The sequence below is a fragment of the Propithecus coquereli genome, unplaced genomic scaffold (genome assembly GCF_000956105.1).
Source record: "Propithecus coquereli isolate 6110/MARCELLA unplaced genomic scaffold, Pcoq_1.0 Scaffold96, whole genome shotgun sequence".
NCBI lineage: Eukaryota > Metazoa > Chordata > Mammalia > Primates > Indriidae > Propithecus > Propithecus coquereli.
In genome coordinates, this window is record NW_012155951.1 from 627,872 (window position 1) to 642,377 (window position 14,506).

Below are 14,506 nucleotides of genomic sequence, written 5' to 3' on the forward strand. Positions count from 1 at the left end.
GGGGGCAGAGAGAAAGACAGAGAGAGAAGAGGAAGGGAGAAAACTAAGCCTTCCTGATTCTGCAGGGCCCCCATTGGCAGCACACTAGCGTAGGGTTGGAGTGGAAAGTCTGAACATTCACTCCTGAGAATGTCATGCCAGGTACCTGCTCCAGAGTGAGAGCAACTGCCTCTGCACCCTCTCTGGGCACCTCTCACCTCCAGAGTTATGTAAGGGGCACCACTGAGAGCCCAGAGGATAATCAGATCAGAATCACCCCAGCCTGTCCCTCCTCCATGGCATGGTGCCTGGCACAGGTGGAGGGACATATAAATCCAGGGCTCTTGGGTGTCCATCTGCAGGGCAGATGCTCCAGGCCCCAGGAGACATGGCCTGTGCCCTTCTCTTCAGGCTTTTCCTGCTTCTGGCTCTGGAAGCCCCCTCCCCGGGCAACTGCCTCAGTCCCACATCTCGCCTGCGTTATTCCAGATTCCTAGATCCTTCCAACATCATTTTCCTGCGCTGGGACTTTGACCTTAAGGCTGAAGTCATCACTTTTGAGCTCCAGGTCCAGACAGCTGGCTGGGTGGGCTTGGGTGTCACACATCGCTACACCAGAGTGGGAAGTGATCTGGTTGTTGGAGGAGTCTTGCCCGATGGCAATGTCTATTTCTCGGTAAGTCTGAGGGGTGACTGTGTTCCAAGGATGAGTCTTTGTCAGGTTGAAGATGGCTTCTTGTCCAGGAAGGATCCACACTTTCCAAAGATATCCAAGCACATTCCCAGGACTCTAGCTGAATGCTGATGGCTCTCCAAAAATGGTCCATAGTAGAGTTTGCAATTGAGGTCTTCCAGATGGCATATCTCCAAGGCTGCTAAGAGAATGAAACCGTTAGGTTGTGAGAGATAGTCTTGCACCACTTACCTGCTAATAGCCCACTAAATGCAAGTCACTGGGGAAAATTCAAAGCTGTTTGAGACAGTCTCTGTCCTCAATTTCCTTTAAGCTCAATCAGATAGACCACAACATGAAATAATCTAATAACAATAGCAGCTGCAGCAACAACAATAGCTCAAAATTATTATACACTTTTGATTAGACAGGCATTGTTCTGAATTCTTTGCATTTTAAACTTCATAGCTTCACTGTGAGGTAATTATCCCCATTTTATAGATGCAGAAGTAGTAGCTCACCCATCTCTCAATCTCGCCCATTCTGAACCCTTAATCACTCTCCAAACTGAGCTTACATAGGGAAGTGTCAGTTAACAGCATAGGGCAACATATGTTAAGAGCCACATGAGAGAGGATGAATAGCATAGACTGTTCTGAGAATACATAAGATTTCAAGCTTTAGGAATGCAGGAATATTAGGATTTATGGGGATGAGATTTGAAGTGGGAGAAGTAAAGTGAAGTCAGGGGGCAAAACTCCATCAGACATGGTCCATCTGTCTTCCTCAAGAATCCACCCCTTGATACTCTGCCCTGCCCTAGGAGGAAACTACATAGTAGAGAAGACCTGGGTTCTGCTACTCTGGTACCCTGGGGGAGCTAATGGGATGCCTGCTACCCCAAAGCATGACATTTTGGGCTCCTGGTTCTTACTCCATGATCTGCACTGGACCCCAGGACCAGCACCTGGTGGACGAAGACACCCTGAAGGAGGACGGGAGCCAGGATGCTGAGCTGCACGGGCTGACCGAAGATGCTGTCTACACCACCATGCGCTTTTCCAGGCCCTTCCGCTCCTGCGACCCCCATGACCAGGACATCACGGTAAAACAGGGAGAGGTGAAAAGCATTTCATCACAAGCAGCGACTCCTTCTGGGAGGTATCATCACCCCCAGTCAGGCAGCGAGTCACAGTCCCCGGGACTTCTGTCCCTCTCAGCCTTCCCAGGTGCTGCCCCAACCGTGCCACTCCTAGAAACCCACAAGCCCCCTGCAGGGTGACTGCCCACTGATCCAGAGCCCACCCCACCTTCCCCAGGGTTTCTCTCTCTCAAAGAACCCTACCCAAGTTCGTTGAACTTTGGAGTGCTAGGATTTCAAAGTTTAGCTCAATCCTTTCATTTCACGCACGTGGAGGCAGGCATAGGGAGGGAACGCAAGAGGGGATGTGACTTGCTCAACATTACCAGCAAGTTAGCCTCAGAGGCAGAAATAGAACCTGACTAGTTCTCACTCCCAGGCTGAAGCTCCTTCCATTCCACTGTGTAGACATGAGCGAGTGGCTTGTGCGGGTCCTCAGGTGCAGGTATGTGTGTGGTGCTGCCCCTCAATGCTCATGACACCCCCAGGGCGACACCGTGAGGGTGCTGGCCGCCTACGGCCTGAATGACACTCTGAAGTTGGATGGGGACCGTACCTTTGTCAAGTCCATCTTCCTGCTACAAGTTGTCCACCCTGATGATCTGGACGTCCCCGAGGACACCATCATCCATGACTTGGAGATCACTGATGTAATAAGTCCCCTCCACCCCACCCGGCCACCTCCAGCTCCCTTCCCATCTCTCCACTCAATCCAGAGCCCTCCTCTTGCACCCCATATTCAGCACATTCCTTGGATGGAGGTTACTTGGACTCCCCTTGGTGCCCCGAGGACTGCCAATCTGACCCTAATGTGAATCCCCTTTCCTGGCCCAGCCCTTCCCCAGTTTCTTTGGGAACCTCACTCCCACCCTGCTCAGCGTCTGTGCACGCTCCCCAGTTCCTCATTCCAGAGGATGACACCACCTACGCCTGCACGTTTCTCCCTCTCCCCATCGTTAGCAAGAAGCATCACATCTACAAGGTACAGCGAACCAAAGGGGGGCATTGACGAGGCAGGGGGAGGCGCTAGAGCAGAGCAGTGGGCACAGTCAACTCCAAAAGACGGTGTCTGAAAAACTGTTGAGGGGAAGCTGTAGGGAAGTGGCTGGGAAAACGGGGACCCAGGCAGGCTTGGTGGATGTGGTAGTTACATAAACTCCTGAGCCCAGAACTATAACTCCCAGCACTGTTTTATTTAAGCCCCACAGTGCAACAGATGTGTTGATGAAGGTTCAATAAGTGTTTTCAAGGAGCAAAACAGAAGCCCCATGCTGGCCCCAGAATTGTGCTCTCTCAGCCCAGGAGGAAGTAAGGCAGGGATAGGGTACAGCCAAGGGCCGTCAGGTGCTCAGCCAAGTCTGGCTGAAGTGAACTCAAACTTGGTCACCCAGTTTCACATTTGAGGGATTTCAATTTTGATCAAATAAGTAAAAATACAATCTTGCAGTAAGTGGCAAATGTGTGGGAGACATTTGTTCTTTAGAAAGAGAATCCGAAAAGGTGTGGGTCCTTGCTCAGATTCACAGAACTGATTGCAGTTACTCAGGAGGGTCAGAAGTGTTGGGATGCCCCAACTAGACTCCTTCCATGAGCATGCTCTGCTCTCTGGGATGGGGCTTAAAGGGTGGGAGCTGAGAGGAAAGTCAAACAGAATGGGTGGGACGATGAAAGCTTGGGGGACAAAAACAGAGAGAAGAAATGAAAGACAAAGAGAAACAGAGAAATGGGGAATGGGCAGAGTTTTATTTGGGGAAAAGACATGGGGAGAATACAGACTTAACACAGAAGGTCTTGACCATGCTCTGCTCTCCTTTCTCTGCCCAGTTTGAGCCCAAGTTGATCGACCACAATGAGACGATGGTGCATCACATCCTGGTGTACGCCTGCGGCAACGCCAGCACTCTCCCCACTGGCATCAGCGACTGCTATGGGGCTGACCCTGCCTTCTCCCTCTGCTCGCAGGTCATCGTGGGCTGGGCTGTCGGGGGCACAGTGAGTCCTGTGGTGGGGGAAACACTGGCTAAGCAGGTGCATGTTGTCAGGCAATGGGGATGGCAGGGCTGGTGAAGGACCAAGGGACAGGGAGGGCTGGGATGAGGGCAAGAAAGCAGGGGTGGGAACCCTGAATCTTTGCACCTTCTTTCCCAGCCCCTCTTGCTGCCAAATCTCCCCCCCACTATAGAGTTACCAGTTTCCAGATGACGTGGGCATCTCTATTGGGACCCCCTTGGACCCTCAGTGGATCCGACTGGAGGTTCACTATAGCAACTTTCACAACCTTCCTGGTGAGCATCCAGAGGGTTTATGGAAGGGCAGCCAATGGAAATGGCTGGTTCCCTTAGGTCTTGGGAATGTGCTTCAGGATGCATGCTGACTTCTTTTGGCCACAGCCCCACCCCAGCTTTCTGGGGCCTCTTTCTCTCCACATTGTGATGCACTGTCCTACCTTCTGTGACCGTTCCTTTCTGCACCAGGTGTATACGACTCCTCAGGGATTCGAATGTACTACAGCTCTCAGCTGCGCAAATACGACATGGGTGTCCTCCAGCTGGGCTTCTTCACTTTCCCCATCCACTTCATACCCCCGGGCGCTGAGTCCTTCATGTCCTATGGGCTGTGTAAGACGGATAAGTTTGAAGAGGTGAAGCTGGGAGGGAACAAACCTCGGTGCTCCCCATTACAGATCTGGTCTGAGCCACAAGCCCACACAGCCTGAGCCACAGACGTGGAGAATGATCACAGCCTGCTGCTCAGGAAATTCACTCACATGACTCATGCAAGGGAGGGAAGGAGTCAGGGCTTTGAGGGCAAGGGGAGTGGGGCAGGAACAGGGGCTGGAGGCTCAATAAGAATTAAGGGGGTATCAGTCATAAGAGGAAGGGGTTGAATACCAAGGGCAGAAGACCAAGAAGCAGATCAGGATGAGAGCTCCTAACAGATCAGGTGCGCCTCCTCCCCTTTCCAGATGAACGGGGTCCCTGTGCCTGACATACAGGTGTATGGCTACCTGCTCCACACCCACCTGGCGGGGCGGGCTCTGCAGGCCGTGCAATACAGGTAAGGGAAGACCTTGATCTGAAGCTTTCCCTTCTGTGGGTGGGAATAAATTTTAGGAACAGCTATTTATTCTGCAACATAAAGTTATGCTTGGTTGAGACTAAGGAGGAGCTAGAACCATCCCTAGAGTAGAGGTGAGTGGAATAAGGTTGTGGAAGGAGATTTTTTGTATTTTTGTGGACAACCTGCTCACAGAATGACCCCATGCACTGCATCTTTGGTTGACTCTCTCTACTTCACCTTCTTATTCTGTCTTCTCCCCTTCTTTCCCTGTAGAAATGGAACACAACTCCAAACCATCTGTAAAGACGATTCCTATGACTTCAACCTGCAGGAGACTCGAGATCTACCTGCCCGAGCGGTGATCAAGCCAGTGAGTGTCTGGGGGAGGCATGGCGGGGGTGGGGGGAGGCAGCATCAGAGCTTATTATCGTCAGCCAAGAACGTGCTCCCCTGTGTCTTACTCTCAGTCTTCTGTTCTATTCTAAACAGGGAGATGAGTTGCTGGTGGAATGTCACTACCAGACAGTGGACCGTGACTCCATGACTTTCGTGAGTACCTCCATCCACACGTGGGCACCAGGACCACAGCCCCAGAAGAAAGCCCCACTGCTGGCTTTCCAGCGACCCGAGGATCCCACTGAAGCCCCTTCCGTCTTCCAGTGCCATTACCCACTCACACGGGGCCTTTCATGCTCACACTCCCACGCACCTAGGATGGGTACAGGATCCCCGACATCTGCGTCAGTGACCCAGTAAGACCATGGAAAGGGAGTACGTCAGAGTGGCTGAGAGCATGGGCTCTGGGGCCTCCCTCCCTGGGCTTCAACGTCAGCACATTTAGTAGGTTTCCCACCTTAAGCGAGTGATTCAACCTCTTTGCGCCTCAGTGTCCTCATTCACATAAGATTAATATCACTTCCATCTCCTGAGATTATTGTGAGAATTGGTTAACACATACAAAGCACTTAGATCATTACCTCACTGGTAGTAGAGGCTCAATTAGAGTCAGCTAGTGTCATTATGGTCGCAAGGAACCCACCCATTTTGTGTGTCAAGAGTGGTTCAGTGCTTGTGAGATTCCAAAGAGGCTTCATACTGTTGAGAAAAAAATATTTAGCCCTACAAATGATTATAATACACGTTAGAAAGTGATATATGTCATATGCGGGGAATGAGGATAACGCATTAGGGAAATTCACAAGAAAAAGTAACAAGATTCTACAACAGCAACTGAACAGGTAATATATGTGAGTGGGTCCTGCTTTAGACACATGGAGCGGGGAATCCCAGAGAAGAGAAAGACTGAGAAAGCCATGTGTGAAAAGAAAGCATGGGGCATGCGTGAAGACCAGTGGCTTGGTTAGAAATTGAGGAATGGGAAAAGCTATCCGAAGAAATGCCCTGGGAATGAGGGAGATGAGAGGAAGAACCATGAGGCAGGGCTGAGCCTGTCCTACCTACACTCCCAGGACAGCAGGGCCTGATGCTGTAGCTCTGTGAATATTCGCCAGGTAAACAAATGGAATGAATGAATTTATTATATAGAATAAAATAATTTGTTCAATGATAATTGACTATTGTTTAACGGACTGTTGAAAGCCGCTGGATGTTTCTGAAATGGAAGATGACAAGATGCAAAATGTAAACTCATTGGCAACATTACAGAGGTCACACTGCGACTGGGACAGGAGGGTGACTGAGGCCAGCTGGGAGGCCAATTGTCTTGCCCAAACCAGGACAGCAGCAGTGCAAACATGGTCAACAGGGCAGATATGGGATATTTCTTTGGAAATAATATCACTAATTGTCCAACGATTGGGGATAGAGAAGATACAGCAGTGCGCTGGCTGTACATTAAGGGACAAGGAAAACAGCGTCGCTGATAGAACGACCACCTCAACTGTTTTCTAGCTGCCTAGTCCCCCTCTCTGCATGCCTTTGTGTCTTTGTCACTCCATCCTTGTCTCTCTCCTCTTCCCCAGGGAGGTCCCAGCACCATTAATGAGATGTGCCTCATCTTCCTCTTCTACTATCCCCGAAATAACATCTCCAGCTGCATGGGGTACCCCGACATCATCTACGTGGCCCATGAGCTGGGGGAGGAGGCATCTGAGTGAGTCATCCTGGAAGACGGGAACCTCTCTTGTGTGTGTGTCTTGGAGGGACCTTGCGGAGGGCTGAGGAAGGAGGAAAAGGAGACTCGTCCACCCCCTCCCAGGCTAGTGAGCTAGGATTCCTCACGGACTGCCTGACCAGCCCCTGCCCACCTCGCCGCCCCTGCCCCTGTCAGTGTCTGACTCTCAAAGCTCTGACACAAGACAGGAATTTTGTGGGATTTTCCCCATATCAGCAAGGTCATTCAGAGGAGCGGATAAGAACTGATCCCTCGGAGTCAGATCACTTATGTACACATTCTTTGTCTTTTTCACATGCACCACTTGACTCAGTCAAAGACAGCGTTTACTTTCAAGTGATGACCCTTCATTATCGGAGGGTAACGTCCTCTCTGAGACTCTCATGACAGCTCTGAAACTGCTTTCCAAGGAAAAAATGCACATCTGGGCAGATGCACCCCGTTTCATATGCAATTTCAGAGCATTTACAGTTTCCCTAAAGTCACTCCATCAACCTTCTTGGACTCCATGGCACCCAGATAAAAACCCCTTCCTTAAAGAGTCAGAAGATCCTCTATTTCATTTTTTAAAATTCTCATCTTGAGTTCTGATGATATTTCTTTTCCTGACAAATTCATAAGGATTGTCTCATTGAGCTGTAAGGCATTCCTTATGGTTTATGCTGACATGGAACTGGTGCTAACAAAAACGTGGGTACCCTATACACATTTTGTTGAAGCTCTATGTCAGCCCTAAATGACTGTCCATTCCCCCTGCCCTGATTCTACTGTCCTTGGCAGCTCCATGGAAGGCATAATGGCCATGAACAACGTTGAGTGGACCCCAGAGAACATTAAGAAGGCGGAGAAAGCCTGCAGGGAGGCCAGGCAGACGGTGATAATAAAGACCATTGATGTGAGCATCCCAGGAGAGATCACCCTCTAGAGTTAGGGAGGGAGGGGTATGGGATGGTGTTGGGTAAAAGCAGGAAAAGGGAAGAATGAGGACACGAATGACAGTGGCAGGAACACTAGGTCAGGGAAGGAGGGTTGGGGAGGCAGAGAGGTGGGTTGCAGCTGCTCCGGGTGGGTGGCGGGTGTGGTGGGAGTCTCCCAGGCAGCCTGTGATCTCCGTGAGGGCTGGGGATGACCGAAGAAGGCCGCAGGAAAGGAAAGGGGGATGCTTCTACCTTTGCCTTTTTCTTCCCTCTCCTGCAGGAGGTGGTGGAAAACACAACAGGCTGGATTCCGGACATCATCCCTACCCCTCGGGGGCCCTGCTTGGAATCCTCTGGAGGCAAAGTGGAGCCCCAGGACAAGAACCCTGCAGGCTTCAGGGCTGCACCGGTGGCCCTCTCCGGCTCCAGCTCTGCTGCCCTGCGGCGCCTGCCCCTGGCAGCCCACTTGCTGGTGCAGGGCGCCCTCTCCTGGCTCCTGGCCAGGCTGCAGACAGGAGGCTGATTCTGCCTCATACACACACAGGCCTCTCTTCTCAGCCTCCTCTTGTCAGCAAACATAGAAACTCCCCCCTACTTGGGGCCCCCAAACATCCCCTGCCTGTACCCCTTCTCGTGACCCAGGCCATGACACTGCAGGTCTGGGCACTGCACGTGTTCTGTAAGGGTTCTTCCGTGACGAGCTCTGCAAACCATCCTTCACAGGCTTGGAACCGCCAGTGGGACCACGTGTTTTCTGACAAAGTCTGGCTCCAGGGCTGAGGGCGGGCAAGGGATCCACTCTCTGGGAATTCTGGTGCCCCAGCTCCCTTAAGAGGATGCCACAAGGAGGAAGGGGCTAGAACACAGAGGGAGCACCCGCCCTGTACACCTTCCTCGGCCCACTCCTAGCCCTGGAGGGACTTTTGGTTTTCTTTTCTTCTGACACTTTTGCCTCACCCCCTGTGAGACAGAGGCAGCAAGCCGCACGTGTGGTGGGGGCGAAGGGTGATTCGCAGTAAAGGGAGAGGTTCTGCTTATAAGGGACAAAGCTCAAGACATCATAATAAATAAAACTCGACTTGCTTCCTGTTGCCATCTCTTTCCCTTGAGCCTTCAGTCAGGAGACGCAGCTGGGCAGTCCCTTGAATGGCTCAGTATAAGACATCCTAAGGGCGTTTGAGGACCCGGTTGCCTAAATGCAGCATTTAATGCACGTCCCTTGCTCTCCTCACCCATGTCTCTACTGTCAGATGATCTTTGTCACCTTGTCAACACTCAGGCCACCAGGTGTCAAGAGCCTACTGGGCAGGCAGGCTGGTGTAAGCTCCCAGAGCAAGTAGGGCTGGGTGGCGACAGGCAGTCCTTAGCCTGGGAGCCAGGCCAGGCCGAGGAGGCCCACAGGGACAGGGCAGTGACTAGATAGATGCAGACGGTTCGTGGAGTCAGGCTGCAGTTTGCAACCATAGTTTTCTGGAAAGGCCAGTGATGGTGGCTGCCCTGGGACATTTCTGTACTTATTCTAAGCTTGCAAAACTCAGCAGCACCCTCTCCCTTTGGGATTTAAAGTCACCAGGCTAGTCTATGAAGTTCTCATTGTTTGTGTCCCCTAGGAAGGACCCCTACTGTGGACAGCACAAGGTGTTGAGAGGGATCTTGATGCCCGCAGGGATGTGGACTCAGCAAACACCATGTCACTCACTGCTCAAGGGGCCTAGCACAGGTCCCACAGCACAGCCCTGCTTCCTGGCAGAGCAATACCACTGCCTTGGGACTGGTGCGGTGCATCGGGGACACGGGAGGCAATGAGTCTATGATGTTTACCATCACTCCCCAGAGGATTCTGGACACTCCACTCTGAGGTTCTGCAGAGTCCTGTGTTCACACCTGGCTCCCGGGGCCTCGGTGTTGACTCTTCCCAGTGATTAGCGTCACACCTGGCCTTATCTGAGCAGAGCATGTGCTGTCCTAAATCAAAGACGCTTCTCAAAGTTCAGGATAGTGATAAAACCAGGCTGTGTTCACTGTTGGTCTTTTGTCGCCATTCAGGGGAAACAGAGATTTTTCTTTTAGGAAATAGGTAATAACCCTAAAGCATCCGCCAGCTCTTTGAGGTCAACAAAACACAGTTGACTCTTGAATAACATGGGTTTGGACTGCACAGGTCCACTTACACGTGGATTTTTTCACTCAACCAAACGTGGATTGAAAATACAGTATTCACTGGATTCGAAACCCACAGATACAAAGGACTCACTTCGTGTATACGAGGGTCTCTCAGGGCCAACTGTGGGACGTGAGTATGCACGGATTTTGGTATCCATGGCGGTCCTGGAACCAATGCCCCGTATGCACAGAGAAGTGACTGCACTTTCTACAGCATGAGGAACCACATATAAACGTGCATCTAGATAAAAGCTTACAACAACCACAACAAACCACTTCTCCCCCTTTGCTTTATCCAACTGACAGCTCTATCCTGACATATATGACTCGAGGGCTCCACAAGCAAATTCTTTCAGCCTCAACCTTTTAGGTAAAAATACCTCTTCTGGGGGGTTCAGATGCCATCCTTCAGTTTGTGCTACAGCCTTACTCCTGGGCCTCCTCTGGCGGGTTCAAGCCAGCCGGGCAGACACACCAGGTCCTGCAACTAGAACCTTCCACTGGCTGCATCTGCCCAGGTGGTGGCCCAATGCGGCTCCAGGCCCAGCTGCTCTCCTTGGCCCTCTTCATCAACCTCATGTTCCTATTTAGCCTCCTTCTTTCCATGTTATCTTTCTCTGCATTATTATTATCTCATAAACACACATATGAACTGAGCACCCTCTGTGTGCTTGACACGAGGTCAGGAGCAGACACTACTGAAATGAACAGGAATGGGGCAAGTGCCCCTCTGCCCTTGAGAAGCTTCGGACAGATGCCTAAGAGGCCCCCAACATCCATCTTCTCCTTGGGCTCACACTGTCCCCCTCTGGGCCTTTCTTGGTGGCACCATATTGTTTCCTCTCCTGACTGCCTCAAGAAAGGAACTGTATTTACATAAACCTATAGAGAGTGACAGATGTCTATAGTTAAAAGGGATGTGCTCATATCGAACAGAGGGATCAGATGAATGCCACTGGGAAAATGTTTTAAAACATTCCCGCAGATGGTGGGAACCTGACTTAGCTGACTTCAAGATCCTTTCCAGTTCAAATGTTCTGTGAGGACGATTTCCCAACCGCCTAATTATCACTGCAAGAAGATGACAACTTCCTCCAAGAGCATCCTGTCTGTCATCCCTCACCCCGGAGGGGTCTCTGACATCACCTGGGCTCCGAGTGACTCTTTCTACTCCTTTCCACCCCACTGCCCCTACTCAAAATACTATATTCAATTTGGAGGGCAAATAACACTTTTTTCTGTGCTTCTATGGCAACAAGACAAACCATAGGCAAATGCTCACAGTGAGTCTGGTCTTTCCTGTGGATTAAGAAGGTTTTGATACAATTTCAAGTTTGTAAAACAGTTTCATGAATTTTCATTTACCCATTACCCAGACTGTTTGCATTTTGCTGCATTTCTCTCCCTCTCTCCCTATTTTCATCTCCTCTCTTCTCTTCTGTTTCTCTTCTCCTCATTATCCTTCCTCTCTCTCTCCCTTTCTCTCCTCCCTCATTCACGAAGCTAACAACTTGCTTCCCTCTCCCTTTCTGCTGGAGTTCTCCTCTGTGTCTAAGTTGCTCCTACTACTTAGTTCGCTGAGACTGAGCAGGAAAGCTGCCCCGTTCCACTCACCCAGAGGCTCGCAACCTCACCTGCATATTAGAATCACCTGGCGATGAAGGTCAAACCCAGGCATTTGTAGGTTATTAAATTCTCCAAGTGTTTCCAATATGCATTCAAGATCGAGGACCATCGAACTAGAAGTTCAAGTGTTCTTGTCTAGTCTACTTCCTGGAGGGGACAGGAATCCCACTCTGGCTTCACACATTTAAGCCACAGCACAGGCACAGACCAGAGTGGACACCAGTGAAAATGAGTCCTGGGTGTCCCCTGATCTCCTATAGTCAGAATTTTAGTTGCTGGGTTGTGAGGATATGTGGGAATCTCAGAGAAGGGGCACATTCAGAGGGCTCAGGGAAGTGGCTGTTACCAAACATCACTCAATAAATAAATAGCCAAGAAAGAAAAGCCTTTCTTATCAGTAGACCTTGGAGGAGCCAAACTTTATCTCAGTACCAAGAAAAATGTTTTTTAAAATTAATACTGCCCCCAAATTCCATAAGCAACCTTTTAAGGAACAATTGAATCAGATGCTGATGAGGTTGGAAAGATGTGGTGTGGAGGAAACTGTTTTAAGAGGCAGAAATTTTAAGCTACACAGGTCCTAAAGTCTTTTCCTACTCAGGCGTACTTTTATCTGGGCATATGTTGGGGACAAATTTGTGCTGCATCTATATTACCAATTTTCTCTCTGCCTAGTCATCTATTTAAATAATTCAATAAAAGACTAAATTTTTCTCAAGTTGAAATTAGAAATATATGCCTTCATAAAGGTCATAAAATTGCTATAATCATAAATTATAATTTATCAGGAAGAAAAATATAATCTCCAGTTTAATTTAAAATTAGAGTACCTTGTATTATTGTTATAATTATCACATGATAAAACATCTGGCCTTGGGCAAAAGCAATTGCCCATAGATCTTTAAGCATCTTGTGATGCTTGAGTGAGCCCCTACCTGGGCTGAAATCAACTTTTCTGAAGTTTGCCACTGGAGAACACCAGTGTCATTCTGGGAAACTCCTCCAGCCACGGGAAGTTGCCGCTTGCTCTCCTACGGTAGGACCAATTCCATCTCGTCTTGCAACTCTGTTCACTAAATCAGCATCCACAAAGTAAGCCTCTGGGACAACTTACCATCCGGAGGGGCCACACAGTGCCCTGCACAGCCCAGTCTGCCCCATCTCAAACCTTCCACAGACACCTTCAGCGATCAACAAACTCAATTACTTCTCTGAAAGTTCCTACCACCTCTTTGCGCTAACCGCAGGTGGGTTGATGCCCTCCCCACTCCCCTCGCCAATTGCTCTCCTTTTTCTTTGAAACCCCAGTTCCTTTGAAAAGCTGGCATTAAGAGCTTTATTTCCCTCCGTGGCTGCTTGTTGCTCTCATCTGACAGCCTCTGCAGGTCACGCTCCTCACGCACTGATGACTGCAACCAACTGTTTCTTCCTCCATCCCTCCTCTCATGTCTTTTCGGAAATGTCAACATCCTGAGTGGCTCCGTCCAGCACACCAGCCTCCCGTGTCTTGAACTGACTCTTTATCGTGTGTCCCCATCTCTCCTTTCCCAGGATGGATCCCACGGTCCAGAACCACACCTAACTCCCTACAGACACTCTGCCTGGCTTGACCCGCTCTCTCTCTCCATCATATTTAAACAGCAGTATCTCAATTCTGGTCACATTTTCTATCTGCTTTTTCTTCCCCCAGCTGCACCCATGTGGCTGACCATTGCAAAAGAACTAGCACTCGTGTGTGCTTATGTCAGATTGGCTTAGAACACAGCCACCCTTCCTCGTGTAAGTCCCTGGTCCTTGAATGTTTCTGCTCTGCAGGATGACTATGTCACCTTCTTTCTCCAGCTTCTGACAACCTCCTGACAACACCCCTGATTCACAGCTGACGGGCTCATCATATACTTTACAGAAACAATAAATAATTAAACAATGAGAATTACTCCATCATACTTCCATCAATTTCACTAAGCTACCTATACAAACCTACGTGTTACTCTCTCTTCTATTGCAATGGGAAAATTACCTCTGCTCCAAAGGCAAACCCCTTCAATTTCACGTGGATCCCATCTCCTCTCTTTCTCAATGATTTTGATTCCATAAAATACTCACTATTTCAGCAGATTTGGCACAGCTATTTCTGCCTTCTTGAAACACTTCGTTCCTCACCTTGTGGTATCCCACACTCACCCAGCACTCACAACTGGTTTTGTTTCTACCTCCCTGAAGCCACTCATTATCTGTCTCTTTTTCCAGCCTCTCTTCTTCTCCTAGATCCTTAAATGCTGGTGTGTCACAGGGCTCTAGTCCCATTCTGTGTATGTGCTGTAATTTTATGTATATTCTCTCTCACATTAATATAATCTAATCCCATGGCTCGAATACTAGCTATATGTTAACAGATCCCAACTTTATCTCCAGCCAGAATCCTCCTGCCCTGAGCTCTATGTTTATACATCTAATTATCTATTTAATATCTAGTCTTAGATGTCTAAAAGTCATTTCAAATTTAACACGGCCAAAAGTGAACTCTATTCCCACCCCCAAATTCACTGTCACCCAGGTGGTACCCTGTTAAGAATGGCAAAAGGTCTGAGATTTTGCCCTACTTCCATGTAACAAGGGAGCCTGCCCCAGTTTCACAGATGCTGGCAGAAGACCTGAGACTCCTGAGTCGGAGACATAGGACTTTATGACTCAAGCACAGCAGGTAGCATGAGCTTCCTACTTGTATCAGCTCCCCTTGCCCCACTCACACAGTGGGTTTATGTCACAGATGAGGAACCCAAAGTTTAGGAAATCCTGAACCTTTTAAAAGG

The 14,506-nt window shown here is 49.5% G+C and overlaps 1 protein-coding gene across 1 annotated transcript; it reads left to right on the forward strand.

Moving 5' to 3' along the window:
- The first annotated feature begins 367 nt into the window (after positions 1 to 367).
- LOC105827063 (putative DBH-like monooxygenase protein 2) lies at positions 368 to 8,427 on the forward strand. Its single transcript, XM_012665084.1, has 13 exons — positions 368 to 655; positions 1,611 to 1,757; positions 2,282 to 2,443; positions 2,692 to 2,775; positions 3,618 to 3,785; positions 3,976 to 4,078; positions 4,268 to 4,434; positions 4,759 to 4,850; positions 5,127 to 5,223; positions 5,343 to 5,402; positions 6,836 to 6,966; positions 7,768 to 7,882; positions 8,185 to 8,427. The coding sequence occupies exons 1-13, from the start codon at positions 368 to 370 to the stop codon at positions 8,425 to 8,427; spliced, it is 1,857 nt and encodes a 618-aa protein (XP_012520538.1).
- Positions 8,428 to 14,506: the final 6,079 nt, after the last annotated feature.

Excerpts from the sequence above, each read along its gene's own strand:
- LOC105827063 (XM_012665084.1), top strand. The coding sequence starts at position 368 with ATGGCCTGTGCCCTTCTCTTCAGGCTTTTCCTGCTTCTGGCTCTGGAA. Across the intron at positions 4,079-4,267 it reads CAACTTTCACAACCTTCCTG|GTGTATACGACTCCTCAGGG; the intron begins GTGAGCATCCAG and ends TTTCTGCACCAG. Across the intron at positions 5,403-6,835 it reads ACCGTGACTCCATGACTTTC|GGAGGTCCCAGCACCATTAA; the intron begins GTGAGTACCTCC and ends CCTCTTCCCCAG.